We start from the raw sequence: 22,060 nt of genomic DNA on the forward strand, positions 1-22,060 counted from the left end.
AGATATGGTGGGTGGTTATCTTTCAAAATTACTCTTTAGCTCTAATTTAACGGCCATTATTAATTGAACAATAGGAAGTATAACTATTTTTGTCAACTAAAAGTGAGACGAAACACTCTCATCTTTGGCTTCATACATTAATATAGATAAAAAAAAAACAGACACACAAATGCATGCAGTAATAAGAAGAAACAAGTAAAAACAAAAGAAAAAGAGATAGAGAAAAGATCAGATCTATTGGTTTACATGGGACGACGTTGTGTTGGAAGAACCATGGAGTTTATCTAATTTCTTTGTTCGGTCTAACCAGTGGATAAATAATTCATTAGCTGAATTTCACGTAATGTATGCGAATGAATTTTATTAATTTACTAACAACACGTTATCTTTCTGATATAGTTCAAAAAGTTACCTCCATAGTTCGAATGAATATAGCCATATACTCCTTCATTTTTTTCGGTTATAAAGGAGGTCCAAAACTTAATACAATGAAAGATAAATTTTAAATAACTAATAAAGAGGCATGGGGAGTCTCATTAGATATCGACCATGTGAGAGTGTGCACTACTTAAGTGAGACTTTGTGAAAGTATTTGTTGACATCAAATTTTATTTTATTTTTTAAAATAAAAATAAATTACTAAAAGGATTTGAAAATTTCAAAAAGAAAGAACTGCTGAGAGAAAATAGCGGTGGTGGTGGTAGTAGTGGTGCTACGCCGGAGGCCACCTCTGCCCCTAATGAAGTGAACTTGGAGACGGAGTGGTGACATCTGGTGAGCCGCACCGCCCATTCGTCTTCCCTCTCTCTTTTTAAACAGGAACTCTACTTCATGAGAAAAATAACTTTTGTGAAGACAACGGGAGCCATATGCAAGAAAGAAGTGACCATTACCATGATTGGTGACTTCTACACAAGATTTCAGGTTTGAGCCAACAATTATTCATAAAAAAAAAAAAAAGGTTTGAGCCAACAAAGCACGCGGATACGACACCCAATGCGACTATGATGTTCTGCCGAAGTATCTCCCATTGGAATCAACAAGAAAAATTGTCCCTAAAGCTAAAATTAGGTGCTATTCGATAAAAAACCATCCACGATGAGTATAAGATGAAACGATCCAATCCTTCATAATGGTCCCTCCCTCTTGGCATTCTTTTAAAAGTTTTCACCTTTTCTTTTTCTATTTGTTCAATAATTTATAATTCTTTCAAAATAAAAAATTCGTAGCCCCCACGTCAGCAAATACTTCGGCATGACTATTTCCAAATAAGGAGGTGTACACTATATTCTATCAAATTACAGGGATTTAATCGGAATTTACCCAGAGACATATTTGAAATTCCTAGGCCTCCTTTTTTTTTTTTAATCGACCACTTTGATGAATTTAGAAAAGGGTTAATTACCTAAAAAAATACAAACTTTTTACATTTTATCGATTCTAGCACGAACTTTATTTCTTCACCTAAAAATACACAAACTACCAATTTAATATCATTATTAGCACACTTCAACTTTTTCGTTAATTTAAACATGAATTGTTGGCCACCACTCTTGATCGTGGTAGCTGGCAAACTCAGTAGTTGCCAGTGACTCTACAGGAGTGGTAGTGGCCTTTGGTGAGGCCCTTACTGTCTGAATTTGGAAAAAAAAAAAAGCGAATTCGAGAAAGAAAGGAAGAGGCTCGGCGGCGGGAGCCTCATCAGTGGACTCCACCCCACAATTGCGGTCAGTGGGAACATATGTCATCACATCATACTTTGATTGAGGCGCGGTAACCTCTGTTGAGGCCCAATCGATAAAAAAAAATGATGTTGTGCTAATATTTATATCAATTCGATAGTTTATGTGCTTTTAAGTATAAAAAAGTTCGTGCTAGAATTGATAAAATACGAAAAGTTTATGCTTTTTTAGGTAATTAACCCTCTAGAAAAATTCATGACTTTTTATGGTAAGTTAATTTAAGATGATCAAGGTCATAGTTTAAATTCCCCATATTATATGCCATGGGTCTATTCTACTATGTGTCATGTGACATACTGCTACGTTTGTTTATATAATCAAATTTAACTTAATTTTTTCCTCAATTTAACAATATAATTATTACTTTTCTATCTTTTTTTTCAAATTCTCTCACATACTTTTTCTTTTATATCATTACAATTAATTTTTTAATACTAAATTCTCTCAATTATTTAACATTTTTTCTCAATTTCAACATTTTTGTCTAAATACAATCATTATTTTTTTTATTTTCTTCTTCAAATTCTCTTACACTTTTTTCCAACTACTTTTGTCTTCATCTTCTTATATCAAACTAAATCAAATTAAATTAAACTTGACTACGTTACCAAACGCAATGTATGTTTTAAGGATTAAAGGGTTAATTAGCTAGCAATTGGCCCTATACGATGAAATAATATGCATAGTAATTTGCACAACACAAGCTTCCCTCTCTCGAAACCTCTCTACCAGAACCCTAGTTACGCTCTGTTTGGTTTCAGAGTCGTGGTTTAAAATTTTAACTTTAACTTTAACTCAATACACTACACAACAAAACATATTTTTCCAAAGTCAAACTGATGGGCCCCATATATTATTCAATATACAATCACATACACTACCCAATACACTATACAACAAAACTGGTGGGGTCCACAAATCCTACATTTTTTTTTGTCTTTTTTCATAATCAAAATCAAAGTTACAAATTCAAAACTTTAACTCTGAAATCAAACGCACTGTAAGAAACCCTAAACTTTAACTTATGTCGACGCGTCGCCTCCGGTTGGGCACGTTTGACGGATCATCGCTATTCCCCGCCACTGCTACGGACCCCTCTACTGCTCCTCCACTGCCGATTAGCCTCTGTCGCGCGCCGCTTTCGTGCCTCCTTAGCCTTCTGCCCTTGAATTCAATCACAAACCAGAATTGATTCATTTCACGTCATGCCTCACCAGAACGACCTGAGCAAGACTCTTTTGGAGCCCCTGATGATCACCTCCTTTCCTTTCCAGGTTAAAACCTTTGTCCGCTTGGATGTTCACCTTTGTCGAATTACCAATGTAGTCCGATGCTGTTATTGTGAGCGTTTTGTTGTCCTTCCTAGTATTCTAGAGGTGGTTCCGATCAGTTTAGTTCATGTTAGTGGCTGGTATGTATTGGACTATGCCTGATTGGCTCTGACATGCTCGGAGACGTGCGGGTGTGATCGGCCGTCGCATGATATGCCTCTTCTTTCGTCAGTTTGTTCCCTAATGAGGAGTGCTTCCTCCCCCAGTAGACATATGGCCGATTTGTCATTAGCAGTGTCGTGACTGCGTCCACCGATTGTTACTGTCTGTGTAGTAAGGGATGATGTATTCATCCATGGGTGTATGGCCAATTTACCATCGACAGTCCATTTTCGATCGCTCTGACGATGCTCGATGTAAATTATGGGTGCTTGACAAAAAAATGCATAGTAATTTTCTTGAAAATCATATTATGTTGCCCCATGTTTTATTTATAAAAATTTGCAATGTCCTTAAATCTCTCTCTATATATATAATATAAAAGGAAGAAGGAAGTTATTTAGTGTAAATTTCCTTTTCCTACTGATACCCTATACAATATAGAATTTTAAATTAGGAACCATCAGAAATGATGAAATCTAAGTTAAATCAATAAATCCATACATTTCGTTTGACTACCATGTGAACGTTAATACTCGTCCCCTTTTTCTACTCTCCCCTCTCTCTCTCCTTACACGCCGATTTCCCTTTCTATTTCTTTGTTAATTTTATTACTACACATTGTTTGAAGAAACTAATATTTTTCTGTATTAAAAAAGTGGCGAAAAACCTCACAAATTACTCATATAACAAAACTATAGGATGTGAAATAAAGAAATTAAAATAATTTTGAAAATACATCTTCTAGGGTTAATAAAATCACAATACACGTATTTATGAGTATACGAAGATTTTTATGAGATTTTTTTACCAAAGTTCCTTCTTTTTTCCTTTAACAATCTTTTTTTGGGAGTGATAATACCAGAATCTGTCTTTTTGAACATGCTGGATTCGAAGCATTATGAGATATTATTATTGTTATTATTTTTTGGAGATGCAGCTTTGGAGTTGGTTTGGGAGTGCGACAGAGGTTCGATGATTACTTTTTCTTATAATTTAGATTTTCTGTTTGGTTAAAGTTTTTGAAATAATAGTTTGGACCGAAATTGCGCTGGCAAATATGATTTTCTAAAGCAAATTAATAAGTACTTATGAAATTTGCTTATACTTATTCTATTTTAAGTATTAATAATTACATTTTTTTACTTTCAGTAGTTTTAAATTAGTTACTTCAAAACATTTTAACTTATTCTAAAATCAATACTTATTTTTCAGTAATTTTATTTCAATAACTTTTCATCCGTAATGGCACTCTCAAACTAAGCCTTAGATGTATTCGAGCATATGACGTTGATGCAGCCGTTTTCTTTTTCTTGTTTACTAATTATTGTTTTTGAAACAATAATAATATATGGGCTCATCATCGGCGTTGATGATGCAAAGTGGGAAAGGGCAGAAAAGGGATCCTTGTATTACGCGCGGTCAAAAAGCGTGACGTGGGACCTAATACCGAGACAAGTTGTTGCGCCAGGTCTTTGCTTTTGAGTCGGGTCAAGACATTTTCGGTTCGGGTTTTTAAAGTATGAAACCGGGCCAAGAACCAAATGGGGATGTATAAGAACCGTCCATTATAATTTTGGGTTTACCCGCCTTTTCAACAAAAAGAAAAAATTCTCTCGTATGTTAAATAAACATCCAAAACATTTAAGACTCGTTTCCACAACATTGAACACCCAATTCAGGAGAAGGCGGAGCAGCGAGCAGAAACATGGAGAGGCAGAGAGAAGAATAGAAACCAAAAAGGAAATTAGGACAACGGGGAAGAAATTAGCATTTGATTTTATATAAATATATATAGTCGGGTCGGGTCGGCTCTGTCATGATTAATTCTTGAATCGGAAACCCGAACTGAGAACAGAATATGCTAAAGGGAACCACCCAGTTATATAAACGGTCTTTCGATTTTTGGCTTTTCGGTTCGGGTCGAGTCGGATTTTACTTACACCCTTATTCCTTAGACGCGTTGCAAATTAGAACCTTTTTGTCAATTTTTCTTCTTTCTCATTTTTTGGATTAGTTATACAAAAAAGAAAATTCAAATTACTTACTCAAAGCAATAAACGAAAATGGTAGCTTAGATCCGAGCCGGATTAGTCTCAATCAATGAGATATTCGTGACCTCACTAAGAAATCTCTATATAACTAAAATTTACTTGGGTGTATAATAAATGAGATTGAGTGCATAATAAAAGCTTTAAAGAAAATTTTAAAAATATGGAAAAAGAAAATTTTAATGAACATAATAAATTTTAATTTTTAATAAATGCAGTTAATGTATCTAAATCTCCTACTCACTATATATAATATTAAAATAAAATTTAAATAATATGAAAAACTTAAAAAATAAAGAATAATAATTAAAAATATTTAATAAATGTAATTAAATGTACCTAAATCTCTTACTAAATACAATTTAAAAAATTATGTTGTAATTTCTTAATTATAATATGTAAGTCATAAATGTATATAAATAATTAACTTAATGTGACATTATGAAAATTGAGCCTATCTTATAGAAATTGATAAAAAAATTTGGATATTCCTACGAAAATTAATTAAGCATATATATAATTTACCATAAAAACTAGGATTAATGACCCAAAAAAGTATGAATTTATGCTATTTTTCAATTTGGCACCAACTTGATTTTTTGGTAAAAAGGGAATAAACTTTAATTTTTTTTTGTCAAGTTAGGCATTTGTATTATTTTCCATTCATATTGCTGACGTGGTGGAAAACGGTGCCTACAAGGTAAATGATGTCACGCCACGTCAACAATAAATAATTAAGAAACTAAAAGAGATAAAGGATTTGATCGGAAAAAGGATAGGGGCCTTGCTGGCCACCGCAACCTCGACTTGGGTCGCTGGTGATCTTAGAGGGTGTCAGTGACTCCAATTGTAGGGGTAATAACCGGGATCAAGGCCTCACTAGCCATAATCGAGAGAATTCCCAAGGATGATGGCTTGGATCGACGTCTTACCCGCTGGAATCAGCCTGATTCCATTGACCATCACCCCCTGATTGGGCTCACTAGCGCCCTTTGGGGTCACCGACAACTTTAATTAGGGGGCGATGGTCCACCATTTCTCCAGCTGAAGCCTTTCTCTCATTTTCTTCTTTAACTTTTTTATTATTTTTGTTGACGTGACATGACATCATTTGCCACGTAAGTACCTTTTTTTGCTAAGTTAGCAAAATGATGGAAAATGAGACAAATGCCTAACGTGACAAGAAAATCAAAGTTCGTGCATTTTTGACCAAAAAATAAAATTCGTACCAAAATTGAAAAAAGATCAAAGTTAATGCTTTTTTGGGTCATTAACCCTAAAAAATAAACATATATATATGTACAAACATATTGAAAAGTAATATTTAGCATGTTAAAAAAAATAAAAATCATGAATCATAAAAATGATTATCTTTTAATGAATTCTAAAACAATAAGAAGTATATAAAAATCGAGTTTAATATACATATATATATATATGTAATATAATGTTTCATTATATAGAACGATAATGATCCTTACCCACGAAGGAAGATTATATAAATTAAAAAAAATGATATTATATAGGATAATAACAATCTTTATTCACAAGGAAGATTCCATAAATTTGAAAATAATATAAACGAATAAAAATATATAAAATAATATAATTATATATAACTACAATCCGATTTTGAAAAAAATTAAGTAAATTTACAAAGCATAATAAGAACGTTAATTACAAAATTATAATTGAACTATTCAAAAGTATTCATGCAACTCTATTGAAAATTATTTTTGAAAATTGATTGTTGAGAACTTTTATTTTCAATAATAATAATAATAATAATAATAATATTAATAAGTAAATTAATATCCCAAAGTGTGGTAATTATTATTAGTATAAAATAGAAAAATATGAACACAAACCCCTATAATGTACGGGATTAAACACTAGTATAATATATGTAAAGTTGTATCTCGTACAAGAAATAAAGTTAGAAAGGTAAATGTCTAGATTATATAGGACTACAAATATAAATGTCTAAATAAGATTTAGGATAATAAGTAAAGTTCTTGCATTAAATGCATTAAATAATAAAACAATTAAAAAATGATTTATTAATTATTTTTAGTCATTATTAACAGAGAAATATTGTATATTTATTTATAAATAATGGACTTATAAAAGTTCTATCTTTTTTTTAATCTATTCAGCTTTTTTATGTTACCAAAATTTCTTTCTGCTTTTACTTTGGTGTTATGTTAGGTGGTGCGGAGTCAACTAAGGAACAAGAAGAATGAAGACTTTTTCATATTAGAACATGGAGCTATCCTTATGTGAAGTGACGTCACTATACGCGATGATGAAGTACGTAATTTTACGTTATCTTTTAAGTGTATTTATTCTTTTAATGGTGTGTTTGGTTTTAGAGTTGAGTAAAGTTGAGTTTTGATTTTAATTAAGTTGTAATGATTGTATTGTTGAATTATGAAAAAAAGTGTGAAAAAGTAATGAATAGTTGAGAGAATTGAGTATTAAAAATTGAATTGAATATAATAGAGTTATATGTGGGTTTATATATGAGATCCACCTTTTTCATTTTGAAGAGTTGATTTTTGTTGTGTAGTGAGTAGACTTAAAGTTAGAGTTAAAATCTTAAAATTCAATTGCGAAACCAAACGGAGGGTAAGTATTTCATTCTTCGATAGATTAATTCTTTCAGGCAATTATCTTTTAGCTAATAAGGTGGATAAAGCCTAACTTAATATAATTTAAGTTATTTATAATTTGAATATGTTTTAATAAATTTATACTTTCAATTGATTCTTAACTTTCTTGAGATTTTGATAACAAAATCGATCACTCATATTTATAGAATAAGATGTATTATTGTTTATTTATCTTTTCTTCTATTTTATAATTGTGCAATTGCATTTTAGGTAAGTAATATATATATATATATATATATATATACACGCGGCCCTCCAATGTATATCATGTAGCAACATTATAATATAATAAAGATAAATCGAGGAGTAAAATCTAGAGAATGTCATATAATACTTGAGTTTTAACGATCTTTAGCTAAATATATGTATTCTGAAGGACATACAGTCATATTTCTCCATGCATTTATATCGAAAATGTAAAAATATAAATTAATTTTCAATATTTGTTCCTATAAAACAACTTTTATTTAATCAACCCGTGTAAAACACGGGCAAAACAACTATTTGTATTCATAAAGCTAACATGTTATGGTTATGAAATTATTGTTATTTTTTTAAGCTGCATTTGAAGCGAATCAAGTGATGAGTTTGATTGAATTCGATGATATCTTCTATCTTTTTTAAAGAAAAATGGAAAGGACTAGTACACTCGAAATGCATTTTTCCACTGGGAAAAGATTAACGTAATTTTCTATTGTTAAACAGGTCAAATTTAATTATCATTTACATCATGTTCATATATAATAAAATTTGTTCAAGTGCAACAGAAATTATAATTTTTTTAAAAATAAAACTAATGGAAACCAGAATTTAGTTGTTGATATTGTTGAAGCATTATTATCTCGACCAGGAGTGAAAAAAAAAAGAAAAAGAAAAATCAAATCTGAGAAAATCCTTGATTGTGCACATGCCCTATAAACAAGCATGTGAAAAACGAGTGGTAACAAGAGAGATCTTCTAGTCAAATTTTTTGTCACGGGGGATGGGAGCAAAAATTTCGAACTGAAAAATCACAATCTTGGACAAGCTCTAATTGCGGGCAAATAACCACTTAAAATTCGCTCAACCAGCAAAAAGAGAATAAAAATCCTTAATTATTAACAAAGTATTTAAAAAGGACCAGTGTGGATTAGTTCAAACGAACGTTTATTCGCTTAACTAAAGTTTCGGGTTCGAGTTCTTGTAAATGCAGAAAATCTACACTGAGAGAGATTTACCACTTAGTGAACCGATTCAACTTGACTGAATTAGCCGGGGTCCAATTGGACTTCCGTATATAATGATTCACACTCAAAAAAATATTTAAAAAGGACCTTGAATTTTTGCATATTATTAATTATTAATATCCAAATACCAAAACTTCTATTTATCTAAAATCATTTTTTCACGCCATGAAAGATTATAGGACACACTAAAGAACGTGTAATCGTGGACATGGTATAACACATTATTAATTAAGCTCTTAGGTGCATTTGTAAGCGGAATGGTAATTCTTCTTTTTCGATGAACTGGATTGGTAACCAAGATTAGGCCACGGTAATTATCCAAGTATCCATTTGGATGAAAGGTCGTGCTCCGCCATCATAGCAACAAGCTCGTGATAATGGCCGCGACTCGATTCGTGCATTACAATGTCATCCACGTAGGTCTCTGCAGTAAGTAAGAAGTTGTGATGATAGTATAAAAATACTTGCACATTCATATACAAGGTTCTAGAAAAATATCACACGAACTGCACCAAATTTTCAGTAAGGGCACGTATTAGACCGTCTACACTCTCGAGTCTCGACCGTTTCATGCACGAACTAAGATAAGGTAATATTAAATATGCGACATAAAATAGATTTTTTTAGCATTCAATGCAAAAAGGAGAGACGAGTGAGTAATGAAAACCCTAAAGGCCGTTCTTCTAACAACAAATGCCTCATCGGCACATCATGACCGTCGAATCCTCGGATCCAACGGCCCAAGCCGTTCCGTCGCTCGTGCTTATCACTCCCGTCTTCTTCACTGACTCTGCTCCCCCCCCCCTCCCTCTCTCACTCTCATCTTGTTTCACTCTCACTCTGATCTTCCGTTCGCGAGGAGATGAAGCAGTTCGCCATTGAACTTGCTCAATGAGAGGATCGAGCCTTCTTCTTGAGCCGGCCCTTTGATTTCGTGACATGGCTCCATTGATTCTGATTAAGAAAGCAGCTTATTTCCTCCATTTGACCCAATTCATCCGATCACTGACAAACCTGAGCTGAAACCCACCTCAAGTTTCGATCTTGATGCGATTTCCTCAGCTGTTTGCACTTGAAAGAGTTGACTATGATCACCGACACGTACCCGAACATGACGGCTCACGGGGATTTGGAGAGGGAGCTGAACATGTACCGCAGTGGCTCCGCGCCGCCGACCGTGGAGGGGGCGCTGACGGCGGTCGGGGGCCTTTTCGGCCCCCGGGAGAAAATCGGCGGGGGAGGCTTCGTCCCTGAGGAGGAGCTGAGGGCTGACCCGGCATATGTTAATTACTACTACTCCAACGTGAAGCTGAACCCGAGGCTTCCCCCGCCACTGCTCTCGAAGGAGGACTGGCGGTTCACGCAGCGGCTGAGCGGCGGCGGCGGCGGTGGCGGAGGGGTTCCTGATATGAGGGCGGTGGGCGGAGGTGGGCCCGGGGAAGGGTCTCTGTTCTCGGTCCAGCCCGGGTTCGGGGCGAGCGAAGAGGCGAAAGGGAGCGACTGGGGCGGCGATGGGTTGATCGGGTTGCCCGGGATAGGGCTCGGGAGCAGGCAGAAGAGCATCCAAGAGATCATTCAGGTGAAAAAGATCGAAACTTTCAGGCACTCATCCAAGAGATCATTCAGTAGTTTCTGATTTTTCGATTTGGTTGCGAATCGTTATCTTACCGGGCTGATGGTGACGAGTAAGGTTTTTCTACATTTGGATTGGGGGCTTTAATTCTTTTGTCTTTTATAAGGTTTATTTAGTGAGATTTGTCCAGAACATCATCTGATCTTTCCTATTTTATCTAACAAGCTTAAAGATACTCTTTCTCGGATTTTGATTTTTAATGCTGCTTTTTGGTTTTCTGACCAACGAGGAGAGAAATGGAATAAAAAGATTCAGGATGCTTTGCAATCATTTCTTGAAATAGCAAAGTTGTTGCAAATTTGCAATTGCACTGAGCTCCTGTCGTTCCTACTGTTAATAGTTGCTAAATCTTTATATATCTGCTGGAAAGTTTTTCTCTTCTGCAGACTCCTTTGTATGGTTCATATCGGGATTTATTTGCTTCCAGTTTTAGCATTTTGCTAGCTTTGTGGTTTAAGATCCTAAGCACTTCGGATCATTTTCTTCCTATATTTCTGCAGGATGATATGAATAATGGAGCAGCAGCCACGAGGCACCTGTCCCGTCCAGCTAGCCGAAATGCATTTGGTGAAAGTCTTGATTTTTCTGAAATTTTTGATTCGTCAAACCCTATTTCGAGTAAAAAAGGTGCGATCGGTTCATCGGTTTCTCACAGTTATGCTTCTGCTCTCGGGGTTGGGGCATCCCTGTCCAGAAGCAACACACCTGACCCTCAACTTGTCGACAGAGCTCCCACTCCTCGAATCCCCACTGTTGGCGTCGGAAGGGTTAATTCGATGGACAAGAGAAGCATTAATGGCCAGAATTCATTCAATGGCATGCCGGAGTCCGAAGAAGACCTAGCTGCCTCTTTATCTGGGTTGAATCTCGCCTCGAATGTTCTATTAGATGAGGAAAACCATCCTCATGCCAATAAAGAGATCCATAAGCCAGCTCTTATTTCTCCTCTCAATAATAGCTCATTCGTGAAGGGACCTTCTTCTACTAACCGTCGTCATAATTATGGCATGAGCGGACACGCGTCAACTATAAGTCCTACATCACAGATGCCTCTATTTGAAAATGTTGTTGCTGCATCCTCATTGGGAATGCATGGGCTGGACCCAAGGGCATTCGGTGGAAATTCGCCTCTAGGCCCGAATTTAATGGCAGCAGCAGTAGATTTACATAATATTGGTCGGGCTGGAAATCAGATGGGTCCCTTTCAGTACTCGAGGTTGAATGAGTTTCGGGAGCCGATTATGGATAGAGACGGGATAGGAAATTCATACGCTAATTTACTGGGGCTCCAAAAGGCCTACTTTGATGCATTGCTTTTGTCCCAAAAGTCACCATACGGTAACCCTTATCTTGGGAAGTCAGGTGGATTTATGAATAATGGATACAATAATGTGAACCTGGGCTGTGCAATGGGAATGTCTTATCCTGGAAGTCCCCCATTCCCGAATTCTCCAATGAGGCAGAGTGAGCAGAATCTTCGCTGTCAGTCGGGGCCAAGGAACTTAAATGGTGCGTTCTTTGGGGGATGGAATCCAGACGCTGGCGTTGGCTTGGATGAGAATTTCGTGCCCTCGTTGCTGGACGAGTTCAAGAACAACAAAGCTAAGTGCTTTGAGCTGTCAGAAATTGTGGGCCATGTTGTTGAGTTCAGGTATTTGCTGATAGCTTTGTTTGATACTCTTGTTTTCATTACTTTAAGAAGTTTTATTGGCATTGATTAATGCTGTCTGAGCTAGCAGTGCTGATCAATATGGGAGTCGTTTCATTCAACAAAAGCTTGAGACTGCATCCACGGAAGAAAAAGACATGGTTTTTCATGAAATCATGCCCCGAGCCCTGACACTGATGACTGATGTATTTGGGAACTATGTTATTCAGAAGGTATGTAGAAAGAGACTTTTTGAGCCCAATTTATGTTTGAATGTTGCATTTTTGCAAAATATCAATTGCCTTAGAATTCATGATTACTACCACAATCACTCTTATAGTTTTTTGAGCATGGAAGTCCCTCTCAAGTTCGCGAACTTGCGGAGCAGCTCTATGGGCATGTACTAACTCTAAGCCTTCAAATGTATGGATGTCGAGTAATTCAAAAGGTAAAACCTTCTTACTTTAAATTCATGCTTTCTGGTTGGTGTTTAACATTGTGAGTTGGTTGAATGGTTAAAGTTGCTAATTGTGGTGCGCAATGACATGTCTAAGGTTTAACTACATGATTTCGTGAAAGGAGGCCTGGACTTAGCAAGATCTATTTGGGTGTTTGTAGATCGCTCATTATATGGGAAAAAAAATTGAAAAAGAAAATGTCCGTTCTAACGCTGCTTGTTTCAATTACACTTGCACAGGCAATAGAAGTAGTTGAGCTGGACCAGCAAACAAAGATGGTGACAGAGCTTGATGGTCATGTTATGCGCTGCGTTCGAGATCAGAATGGGAACCATGTGATCCAAAAATGTATCGAGTGCATTCCTGAAGAGGCCATTCATTTCATCGTCTCTGTCTTCTATGATCAAGTCGTGACTCTGTCTACTCATCCATATGGCTGCCGCGTCATACAGGTAGAAACCAATTTCCAGTCTCTCTTTTATTTTTCCTCGTCTCCTATTTTAGGTTTTACTTGAATTATTTTGGCGCATGAGAATTATCTATTCTTTTGGTCCAACATAACAATTAATCAAAAGGAGCAGTATGATAAGAAAACATCAAATCAGAATTCATGCTGCAGCATTGACGAAACATTACTGTCTGTCAATGGAGTGGCTAGATTTGGAACTAATTTGCTGAGTTTTCTTGCAGAAAGGGTTTTTAAAAAAAAAAGTACAAGTTTTTGTTTTGCTAATTTATGCAGCCGGAATGCTAAGAGCTATAACTTTCATGTAACAGAGAATTCTTGAGCACTGCCACAACCCAAAAACCCAACAGATAATGATGGATGAGATAATGCAATCAGTTTGCATGTTGGCACAAGATCAATATGGAAATTACGTAGTGCAGGTTTGAATGTATTACTTTATCTTTTATTGAGTATTATACTTTTTTGTTTGTATCTCCCAATTGCCTCTTGATTTTTGTGTATTTTTCCTATAGCATGTGCTGGAGCATGGGAAGCCACATGAACGTACTGCAATAATCAAGACATTAACTGGGAAGATAGTTCACATGAGCCAGCAGAAATTCGCCTCCAATGTTATTGAGAAGTGTTTAGCCTTCGGAACTCCAATGGAGCGACAGGTCTTGGTCAACGAGATGCTCGGTTCTTCTGATGAGAATGACCCTCTTCAGGTTTGTTGATTTTCTTCGTTGATGGTTTTCGAATTTCTTTTTTGGGGCCACACATGTTTCTGAGTGAGGATGTTCCTTAAATGTCTGTTGATGTAGGTGATGATGAAGGATCAGTTTGCAAACTATGTTGTGCAAAAAGTCCTGGAAACTTGTGATGACCACCAACTTGAAGTAATCATGAACCGAATAAAGATACATTTGAATACTCTCAAAAGGTACACTTACGGGAAGCACATTGTTGCTCGTGTGGAGAAACTGGTTGCTGCTGGCGGTACGATTCTCCTTTCCTTGTATCTCTGGACCTAATGCTTTTTGTAGGACTTGAAATTGACGTGGGTCTTAAAATAATAAAAACGTGTCTCTATGTGCTCTTTGAATCCATCCTCCCCCCCCCCCCCCCCCCCCGGGTGAATTTTTGGATCCATCTTTAGAATGTTAGATCAGTGTGATGTTGTCATCTGGTTATAATCTTCTATTTTAAAGCCAATGCTTCACTCTTCCTCCATTTTCCAAGAAAGAGGAAAAAAATGAAACTGGCGAGAAGGCTCCAATTTGTATGTTAGCAAAGAAGACATCGAATTTAAATTTGCAAGGTTCTCAAAATTTATTGTCTAAAGTAGCTAACCACATTCTTTTGATTTCGTATTCTTTTCATTTTGTCCCATTTTTAAGAAGTGAAAGATGAAACACTTACAAATTGAGCTATGACATTCTGACTTGGCTCCAAAATCTTTCGCAGAGCGGAGGATCAGCATTCTGAATCCACACCCAGCATAGCATTAGCGTAGGAGAAGCTGTACAGCTAACTGAGGACCTACGGAATAGGGTGACCTCTCTCTTCTTTTTCCTTTTGTTCTCTCATGTTTAGTCGTAGCTCCATCTATTTATTTAGATAGATAGGAGCAGCTGAGAATAAAGATTTGTCGGGTTTGTACTTTTTAAGAACATGTACCATATAGAATCGTGCTGACATGCGTATGCGGAGGTGTTTTTAAGAGTTGATGTACAAGTTCTGTAAGAGTGTATGTATAGCAGAAAGAGGTAGTATATCTATGGCCTGTGTACACATGTAATTTCGGATTGGAGTTTCCAGGTGTCTTAAAAAGTCTCTTACTGATGTATCGAGTTAGTTTAATCTTATAGAACTGTTTGAACTTGCTACTTAACGAGTTATTACTTTCTTACTTTCTGCATGAACTCATACATCTCTTCAGCAGTTGGTTTTTAGTTACGCTCAACAGCTATCGTTGATGACCGGAGTTAAATCCCGGTGATGTGGCAAGTCTTGCGCAGTTCATCTTGGACCTTTAGCAACAGTCAATAATTATCCAGTGTGAACTTTAGTTAGAGTCTATAGCGGTTTAGTTACAGCTCGTAATGGTTCAATCGGGACCTCATTAGCATCAAACATTGGTAAAAACTGAGATCGTTTTGATGGGCTTTAATCGTGTTGGACTTTAGGTTAATCGGAGCAGGAGTATTGTAGAGTGATGGACGCAGGGTCAGGTTGCATATCAGGTAATGTCAAAAGTGTAGATTAGCTCGGGCAACACTTTATAGCTTGTGATAATTTGAGCTGCAACTGCATCTGTTACACCTTACGTGTTCGGGTTATAAAGAAGGTAGCGATAATGATCACGACAGAGCAAAATATCGACTAACACTGCTTCTCACAAGATCTTAGCCTACAAAGCCTAACTGCAACACTTCAGGAAGTTTTGTAGTAGAGAATCATGAGGAAAACAAAGTGTCCGGTTCACCTGAATACTGTCCACCACGCCACTGTCCGGTCGGTGAAATCTGCCAGGACCGGACCAGCTGACCGGAACCGTTACCGGTTCATTACACCCGACAACCGGCCTGCTCGTTTCTTCTCAATTGGGTCGAAGCAAACCCTAATTGGTTCGCCCTAACTTTGCTCCTCCTCTGGTTTTCCATCGCCCGCCGTTTGATTTCCGACTCGGCTCTGTCCCTTTGCGGTTCTTTCCGACTCCGAGCTCCGAAGCAGAAGCGGGTATGCCTATTGTCTGCTCTTTGTCCCTCTGTGAATCGTAAGTTTTGATTTTCTTGGGCTGTTGCCTTCTGTAAAAGGAGAACACAATATAACAGCAAGCAATTTCCCATTTTTCTATGGTGAAATTTTCTTGAATTGGGGACATTTTCGCGATCAGAGTCTGCCCAACACCGAGATCGTGTGGGTCAGAGTTCCCATGGATAGTTTCTTCAGATGGGTCATCAAACATATGGCAAGTTTTTGATGGAAAGATCAAAGGGTATGCTCATAATTGACAATTAGTTAAATCTTTCTGATCATTTTAGAGTTTGAAGCTCTAACCTTTGTGTTTGTTTCTATGTGTTATCAAGGCATTGTTTACATGTGAAGAGGTTGCTGGAATGGCTTCGGGTTCTGAAATGGTGTCTGCTACGAAGCAAAAGACTGACCCGGCATGGAAGCATTGCCAAATGGTTAAGAATGAAAACAGCGTGCACCTCACGTGCTTGTACTGTGCTAAAGTATTTAAGGGTGGCGGGATTCATAGGATGAAGGAACATCTTGCTGGTCACAAGGGTAACGGGTCGATTTGTCTCCGGGTCCCGCAAGACGTCTGGCAATCAATGCGAGAGAGCCTTGAGAAGTTGGAGCCGAGGAGGAAAAGGAAATCAAAAGGTGATGTAGTGGTCTCGAATAGTAACCCGCCGACTGATGCCTTGGCCTATCAAGGTGACCCGGATGCAAGAATTGAGCCCGTTTCGGTTCTAACAGACCCCATTGAGCCTAACTCAAGCTCATTCATCACAGAACAAGGTAGAATTACGAAAAGCAAAGTAAGGCGGAAGAGACAAGTAGACAACAGCGCCATGGAAACATCTGATATGATGCCAATAGGAGGAAATCTTGATAATAGCCTGCTTGAAACTCCCCGACCGCTTTTGGTCAGAGGGGTGCCTGATGCAGCGAATCCAAATAGCATTTCGTCTAGTAAAAGGAGCATGAATCATATTGACATGGCAATTGGGCGGTTCTTGTTTGACATAGGGGCTCCTTTAAATGCGGTGAATTCATCTTACTTCCAACCCATGATTGATGCGATCGCTTCTGTTGGACCAATCGTTGCAGCACCAAGCTATCACACTCTAAGATGTCAGATTCTGAAGAATATAGTCGAAGAAGTGAAGAGTGAAACTGCCAACTACTCTTCGGTGTGGGAGAAGACAGGCTGCTCTCTTTTGGTCGAGCAATGGAACAGTGAATTGGGTCGGAAATTCTTGAGTTTCTCTGTTCATTGTCCTTCCAGGACGGTTTTCTTGAAGGGTCTGGCCCTGCCCGATTTAATACAGTCATCAGATTTTCTAGTTGAAGTGCTTAAGCAGGTAGTGGATGAAGTAGGAGCACAAAATGTGCTGCAAGTTATTACTGGTGGGGAAGAGCATTTGGCTTCAGCTGGGAAAAAGTTAATGGAGATTTTCCCAACTCTTTATTGGGCTCCTTGTGCAACTCAATGTATAGATTTGATACTCGAGGACTTTGCTAAACTTGAATGGATCAATTCAGTCATTCGACAAGCTCAATCTATGACGAGATTTATATATAATCACATTACAGTTTTGAACCTTATGAGAAAGTTTACCTGTGGCAATGACATTGTAGAACCGGGAGGAAGCCAGTCTGCTGCAAATTTCGGGACCCTTAAACGAATGATTGATCATAAACAGAATTTGCAGGCAATGGTGACTTCAGAGGTGTGGATGAATTGCCCATTTTCGAAGAAACCAGAGGGTCTAGAAATATTGGATACTGTAACTAGTCAGTCCTTCTGGTCATCGTGCATTCATGTGACCCACTTGACAAATCCTTTACTGCGACTAAGAAGAATCGTTGGAAGTGAGAAAAAAGCTGCAATGGGTTATGTTTACGCAGCAATTTATCGGGCGAGAGAGGAAATCAAGAAAGAGCTCACTAAGAGGGAGGAATATTTATTCTACTGGAGCATATTAGACCGTAGGTGGGGACAACTTGATGGTCTTCCTCTTCATGCTGCGGGTTTCTACCTAAACCCGAAATTCTTTTATACCATCAAAGGAGATATTCCTGGTCAGATCATGTCTGGGATGTTCGATTGCATAGAGAGATTGGTGACTGATATAAACATCCAAGATAAAATTATTAAAGAGATGAGCTCATACAAAACTGCTGCTGGAGATTTCGGGAGGAACATGGCCATTAGAGCCAGAGAAACTCTGTTTCCCGGTGAGGTTTCTATTTATCTTGCAGCAACATGTCATGAAAACCTTGAACTATAATCTATCTCCTCTTCAGATGCTTTATTTATTTATTTATTTATTTTTGGTTAATGATCTTTATTAGCTGAATGGTGGTCAACCTACGGAGGAGGTTGCCCAAATCTAAAGCGTCTTGCAATTCGAGTTCTGGGTCAAACCTGCAGTGCAGATGTATGTAAGAGTCTCCAGATTCCCTTCGACCAAGTACATGAGATGCAGAACAGCCTGGAGCATCAACGACTCAGTGACCTACTCTTTGCTCAATGCAATTTGCGTCTGAGGCAAGTGTAACTCGTAAACAAAATTTGATCTCATCAGTCCAAAGTTGATGTTTTGTCATTAAACTAGTGCAAGATACCTCTCTAAGAGCACTAATCTCTGCAGGGGTGACAAGAACCGCGAATATCATTTCACGGATCCACTGGCTTCTGATACCACGGTTGTTGATTGGGTCACTGGTAAGGACTTCTACTCACGGGACTGTGATAGTCTAGATTGGAACTCAATTGATCCGCCTTCTGCAAGCCCGATATTTTTGGGGAAGTCCACTGATGAAACTGAAGATTTGGGTGCAGGCAAGTAAACTTCCTCATGCTTTGAAGACGATTTTTCTGATGACCAGGAAGGTCTATTATTACTGACTCATTGCTCTTTAAACTGTACCAACTTGACAGGTTTTGATGATTATGAGATATTCGATAGAGTGAAAGATGAGGAAAACGCTGAGGAGAATGCTGTAAGTTAGCAACTCTTAACTTCCGAGAGAGACTGCATCTATTTCAAGAGTCCTATGCGGGCTGCCATGAGGGGTTCCTGCTGCTATTTGTCAAACGCTGTTCTAAAACATCGTACAGAACTGGTCTTCCTTTTCTTTCATTAATTTCTGTCTGTTAAATATAGGTGACGATGAAGGACCAATTTGCAAATTTCGTTGTGAAGAAAGTGCTGGAAACTTGTGATGATATTCAGCAGAACGATGGCGAATAGTTAAATATCTCTCCTCTCTTTTTCCTCTCGTGTTTGTTATAGCGCTGTCGATTTGGTAGGTGGCTCATTGTAAATGTACTGCACTAATTTGGGATATGTCTAACAATTTAACGATGGGGCTGGTTGTAGCTAAAGTCTTCTCAGATTGTCTTTGTAGATTCTGTAGATATGTAATTTCCAATGATGTTTCTACTGATGGATCAGATTAATTCTGCTGCTAATGTTTATTTGGGCTCACTTTTCAATTCAGCAGTATCCCTCTCTTGTTATGCGCTCTTTGAAATCGATCTCTGATACAACGGTGCTGGTAAATTCAGTTTAAATGTACGATACATCTATTCGAGCACTTCTGGAAAACAGAGGGAATATTACTGATTCAGAGCTCAAAGCTTCAGATATTCTGTATGTGCCTTCCCGTCCATTTTCTGCCCTAGTGTATGCCTAATATAGTCAATGTACTTGATGTTCTTGTACATACGCGGGTTCTGATCATCATCAACCATAGTCGGTACTGGACTGATTATTATTTCCTCGTCAGGTAACACGAAGGTTGCAATAGACATTCTCGTTCTCTTATCGTTCGTGATGGCTCTGTGCTCTATGCTTTTGTACCTGCCATTGCTCCATGCCTGCAGAGACCGAAAGAAGTCATATAGCATTATTTTTGGTCCAAACCTCGTTCATGATGGCTCTATGCTTTTGACGTTAACCCCAAAATTTGAGTTCAGTATTCTTTTGTCAAAATACGAAGAAGAGAATATATGGTGTATTGATACCTCCATAACATCACCAACGTTAACAACTATTGCATTTGGGATCGGTTTTACAGTGACCCATCCTCCTCTATGCTTGACCTGAAGACCGCTTATCTCATCATCTTGCAGGAGAAGTGTTATGGAGCTCCCATCTGAGTGCGGGCTCACACCGAGAACAAGATCAGGCCTCGAGCAAGTTGGGTAATAGTTCATCCTGATCCCTTGTTTCATCACGTCTCCGTGCAGCATCTTTAGACTGTCTCTCTCCATGCCCATAAGATATGAGAAGTCGGATAAGAGATCTAAGGTGACCTTGTAGATCTCTCCGGAGTACTTGTCCACCGCCTCCCTGCAAAGATAAACATTTGTAAAACAATCTCGTCATGAGATGATTCTCCTGTTGCTGCTAAAATCTTTCAGCTGATGCCGACAGAGTTACGTACTTGAAACCGGGAACCATGAGCGGCCAGTACTTGAACCTATGGTGCTCTGAAGGGAGTGTCATGAGGAACATAAGGTCTCCCCAGTCGAGCTTTTGCTGTTCTGAGACAACGTATCCTTGTCCGTATCCTTCAATATCATTCTCCGCCATCACATACTTTCTCTTCTCTTGCAGTGGGAGATCGAAAAATGCTGCCACGGCTCCCTTCATCTCCTTCAGCACATCCGCCGCCACCCCATGATTCACAATCTGCACAAAGAGAACAAAAAAAAAAAAAAAATCTCGTAACTCATCGGTTCATGAGCAGTAAGTTTAACTCCGCTGATTCTCTTGGCTCCATTGATATTATTCATGGAAGAATGTACCTGAAAGAATCCCCATTCCCTGCAAGCAAAATCCAGCCTTCCAAGTTCATCTCGATCACCTTTTGCAAGCAAGGACATATCGATGACGGGAATCTCAGGGGAAGAGTCGGACATCGTGGGTTCCATTGAAGGCCTGTCCTCAAGTTGCCGAATGTATCTCTCAGGAACAGAACCGGAGTCGTTACGCACAATCTCCTGCACACTCGGCACGGATAAGGACCCTCCCCAGCCCAACCCTCCATCTTCTTTCCCCATTTTGCTCTGCTCCTTGGCATGGAGCTATTGGGAGAATGCGATTGATTTATAATAAAAGGGAGAGGAACATGACAATGATGAATCTCTGTCCTTGTTCTCATCAAAAGATTCCTTCTCTAATCAGATAGATTCCTGCTTCTTGTAGGAACCCCAGATTGGGATCATCAAGTGGCAATAAACAAAGAAGAATACCAACGCCAAAATAAACTTCGTTATTTTTGTGATTACAAACGACAGAAGCTGCGGTTGTTGTTGACAGTAACCTTCGTCGTCGAGACCCTCATTCAAGATAGTGATTCCCATTTCTTCCTGGCGTTTCGTGAATATCTTCGAAACATGTTCTCTATCAAATTCAAGATTCATACGAAACCCTAGTTGTGGCTCCAAACTCAGAAGCTCGTCAATTTGCAGGAAGAGCTCAGAATTCGCCAACCCAACAAAATTCCCGACTGTGGGAATTCGACAAGATCGTGTTTTTTCAAAGAAAAATGATGTCTTTATTGAGATCGCCGGTTCACTGCAACTATTTTTTGTTCCGGCCGGCCCGGAGGGGCCGGCGCCGCCGCCCGGTGACCGGTATTCTCTGTCCGTTCGGCCGCCCCACCACCAAACCGGTCCGCCTCGATTCTTCACCGGCTCACTCGGTAATGTTATGAGTCAATATAAGGCACCACAGCCGGCTGAGGCAAACCCTAGTCTTTATTTCCTTGTTTCTACTCATCTTGCAAATATGCAATTTACCAGTCTATCCCCGCTTCTTTTTTTTTTTTTTCTCGGCTGAAAGTGAATTATCCCTGCTCCTTTTGATGGCCCTCAAACAGCAACCCGGGTTGGCGAGTATTCACTGCTAGTGCGGAACACAATGTCATTCACGTGGAACAAATGCTTGAGCCGCAAGGTGATGGCGGGATGCATAGGGTTAGGTTGCACCTCTACTCC

General features: G+C 38.3%; 3 protein-coding genes across 5 annotated transcripts; 2 read left to right on the forward strand and 1 right to left on the reverse strand.

Annotated features, from left to right (window-relative positions):
- Positions 1–9,785: 9,785 nt before the first annotated feature.
- On the forward strand, positions 9,786–15,221 carry LOC116195354 (pumilio homolog 2-like). The gene is made up of 9 exons (XM_031524483.1): positions 9,786–10,700; positions 11,255–12,405; positions 12,494–12,635; positions 12,743–12,850; positions 13,100–13,312; positions 13,638–13,748; positions 13,842–14,036; positions 14,133–14,307; positions 14,776–15,221. Exons 1-9 carry the CDS (start codon positions 10,209–10,211, stop codon positions 14,811–14,813), a joined length of 2,625 nt encoding a protein of 874 aa, XP_031380343.1. The 5' UTR covers positions 9,786–10,208; the 3' UTR covers positions 14,814–15,221.
- Positions 15,222–15,652: 431 nt separating this feature from the next.
- LOC116195355 lies at positions 15,653–19,549 on the forward strand. 3 transcript variants are annotated; one of them, XM_031524486.1, is made up of 7 exons: positions 15,917–16,050; positions 16,208–16,309; positions 16,401–18,285; positions 18,403–18,598; positions 18,702–18,892; positions 18,992–19,053; positions 19,218–19,549. In XM_031524486.1, the coding sequence occupies exons 3-7, from the start codon at positions 16,431–16,433 to the stop codon at positions 19,302–19,304; spliced, it is 2,391 nt and encodes a 796-aa protein (XP_031380346.1). In that variant the 5' UTR covers positions 15,917–16,050; positions 16,208–16,309; positions 16,401–16,430; the 3' UTR covers positions 19,305–19,549. The 3 variants fall into 3 exon arrangements, with proteins under 3 accessions (XP_031380347.1, XP_031380346.1, XP_031380345.1); XM_031524487.1 differs by lacking the exon at positions 16,208–16,309 and having other exon boundaries at positions 15,653–16,050; XM_031524485.1 differs by having other exon boundaries at positions 15,966–16,309.
- A 46-nt stretch (positions 19,550–19,595) lies between these two features.
- Positions 19,596–21,842, reverse strand: LOC116195358 (protein SRG1-like). The gene is made up of 4 exons (XM_031524490.1): positions 20,867–21,842; positions 20,503–20,750; positions 20,081–20,408; positions 19,596–19,933 (listed from the first exon to the last, which is right to left on the reverse strand). Exons 1-4 carry the CDS (start codon positions 21,119–21,121, stop codon positions 19,688–19,690), a joined length of 1,077 nt encoding a protein of 358 aa, XP_031380350.1. The 5' UTR covers positions 21,122–21,842; the 3' UTR covers positions 19,596–19,687.
- Between the last annotated feature and the right edge of the window lie 218 nt (positions 21,843–22,060).

The sequence above is a fragment of the Punica granatum genome, chromosome 2 (assembly GCF_007655135.1).
Source record: "Punica granatum isolate Tunisia-2019 chromosome 2, ASM765513v2, whole genome shotgun sequence".
Lineage (NCBI taxonomy): Eukaryota > Viridiplantae > Streptophyta > Magnoliopsida > Myrtales > Lythraceae > Punica > Punica granatum.

Bases quoted from the DNA above. Each gene is read 5' to 3' on its own strand.
- LOC116195354 (XM_031524483.1), top strand. From the start codon at position 10,209: ATGATCACCGACACGTACCCGAACATGACGGCTCACGGGGATTTGGAG. The intron at 12,636-12,742 runs GTATGTAGAAAG...TCACTCTTATAG, and splicing joins GGAACTATGTTATTCAGAAG to TTTTTTGAGCATGGAAGTCC. The intron at 14,308-14,775 runs GTACGATTCTCC...AATCTTTCGCAG, and splicing joins GAAACTGGTTGCTGCTGGCG to AGCGGAGGATCAGCATTCTG.
- LOC116195355 (XM_031524487.1), top strand. From the start codon at position 16,431: ATGGCTTCGGGTTCTGAAATGGTGTCTGCTACGAAGCAAAAGACTGAC. The intron at 18,286-18,402 runs GTGAGGTTTCTA...GATCTTTATTAG, and splicing joins CAGAGAAACTCTGTTTCCCG to CTGAATGGTGGTCAACCTAC. The intron at 18,893-18,991 runs GCAAGTAAACTT...CCAACTTGACAG, and splicing joins AACTGAAGATTTGGGTGCAG to GTTTTGATGATTATGAGATA.
- LOC116195358 (XM_031524490.1), bottom strand. From the start codon at position 21,121: ATGGGGAAAGAAGATGGAGGGTTGGGCTGGGGAGGGTCCTTATCCGTG. The intron at 20,751-20,866 runs GTACATTCTTCC...CTCTTTGTGCAG, and splicing joins GGGAATGGGGATTCTTTCAG to ATTGTGAATCATGGGGTGGC. The intron at 20,409-20,502 runs GTACGTAACTCT...TTATCTTTGCAG, and splicing joins CTCATGGTTCCCGGTTTCAA to GGAGGCGGTGGACAAGTACT.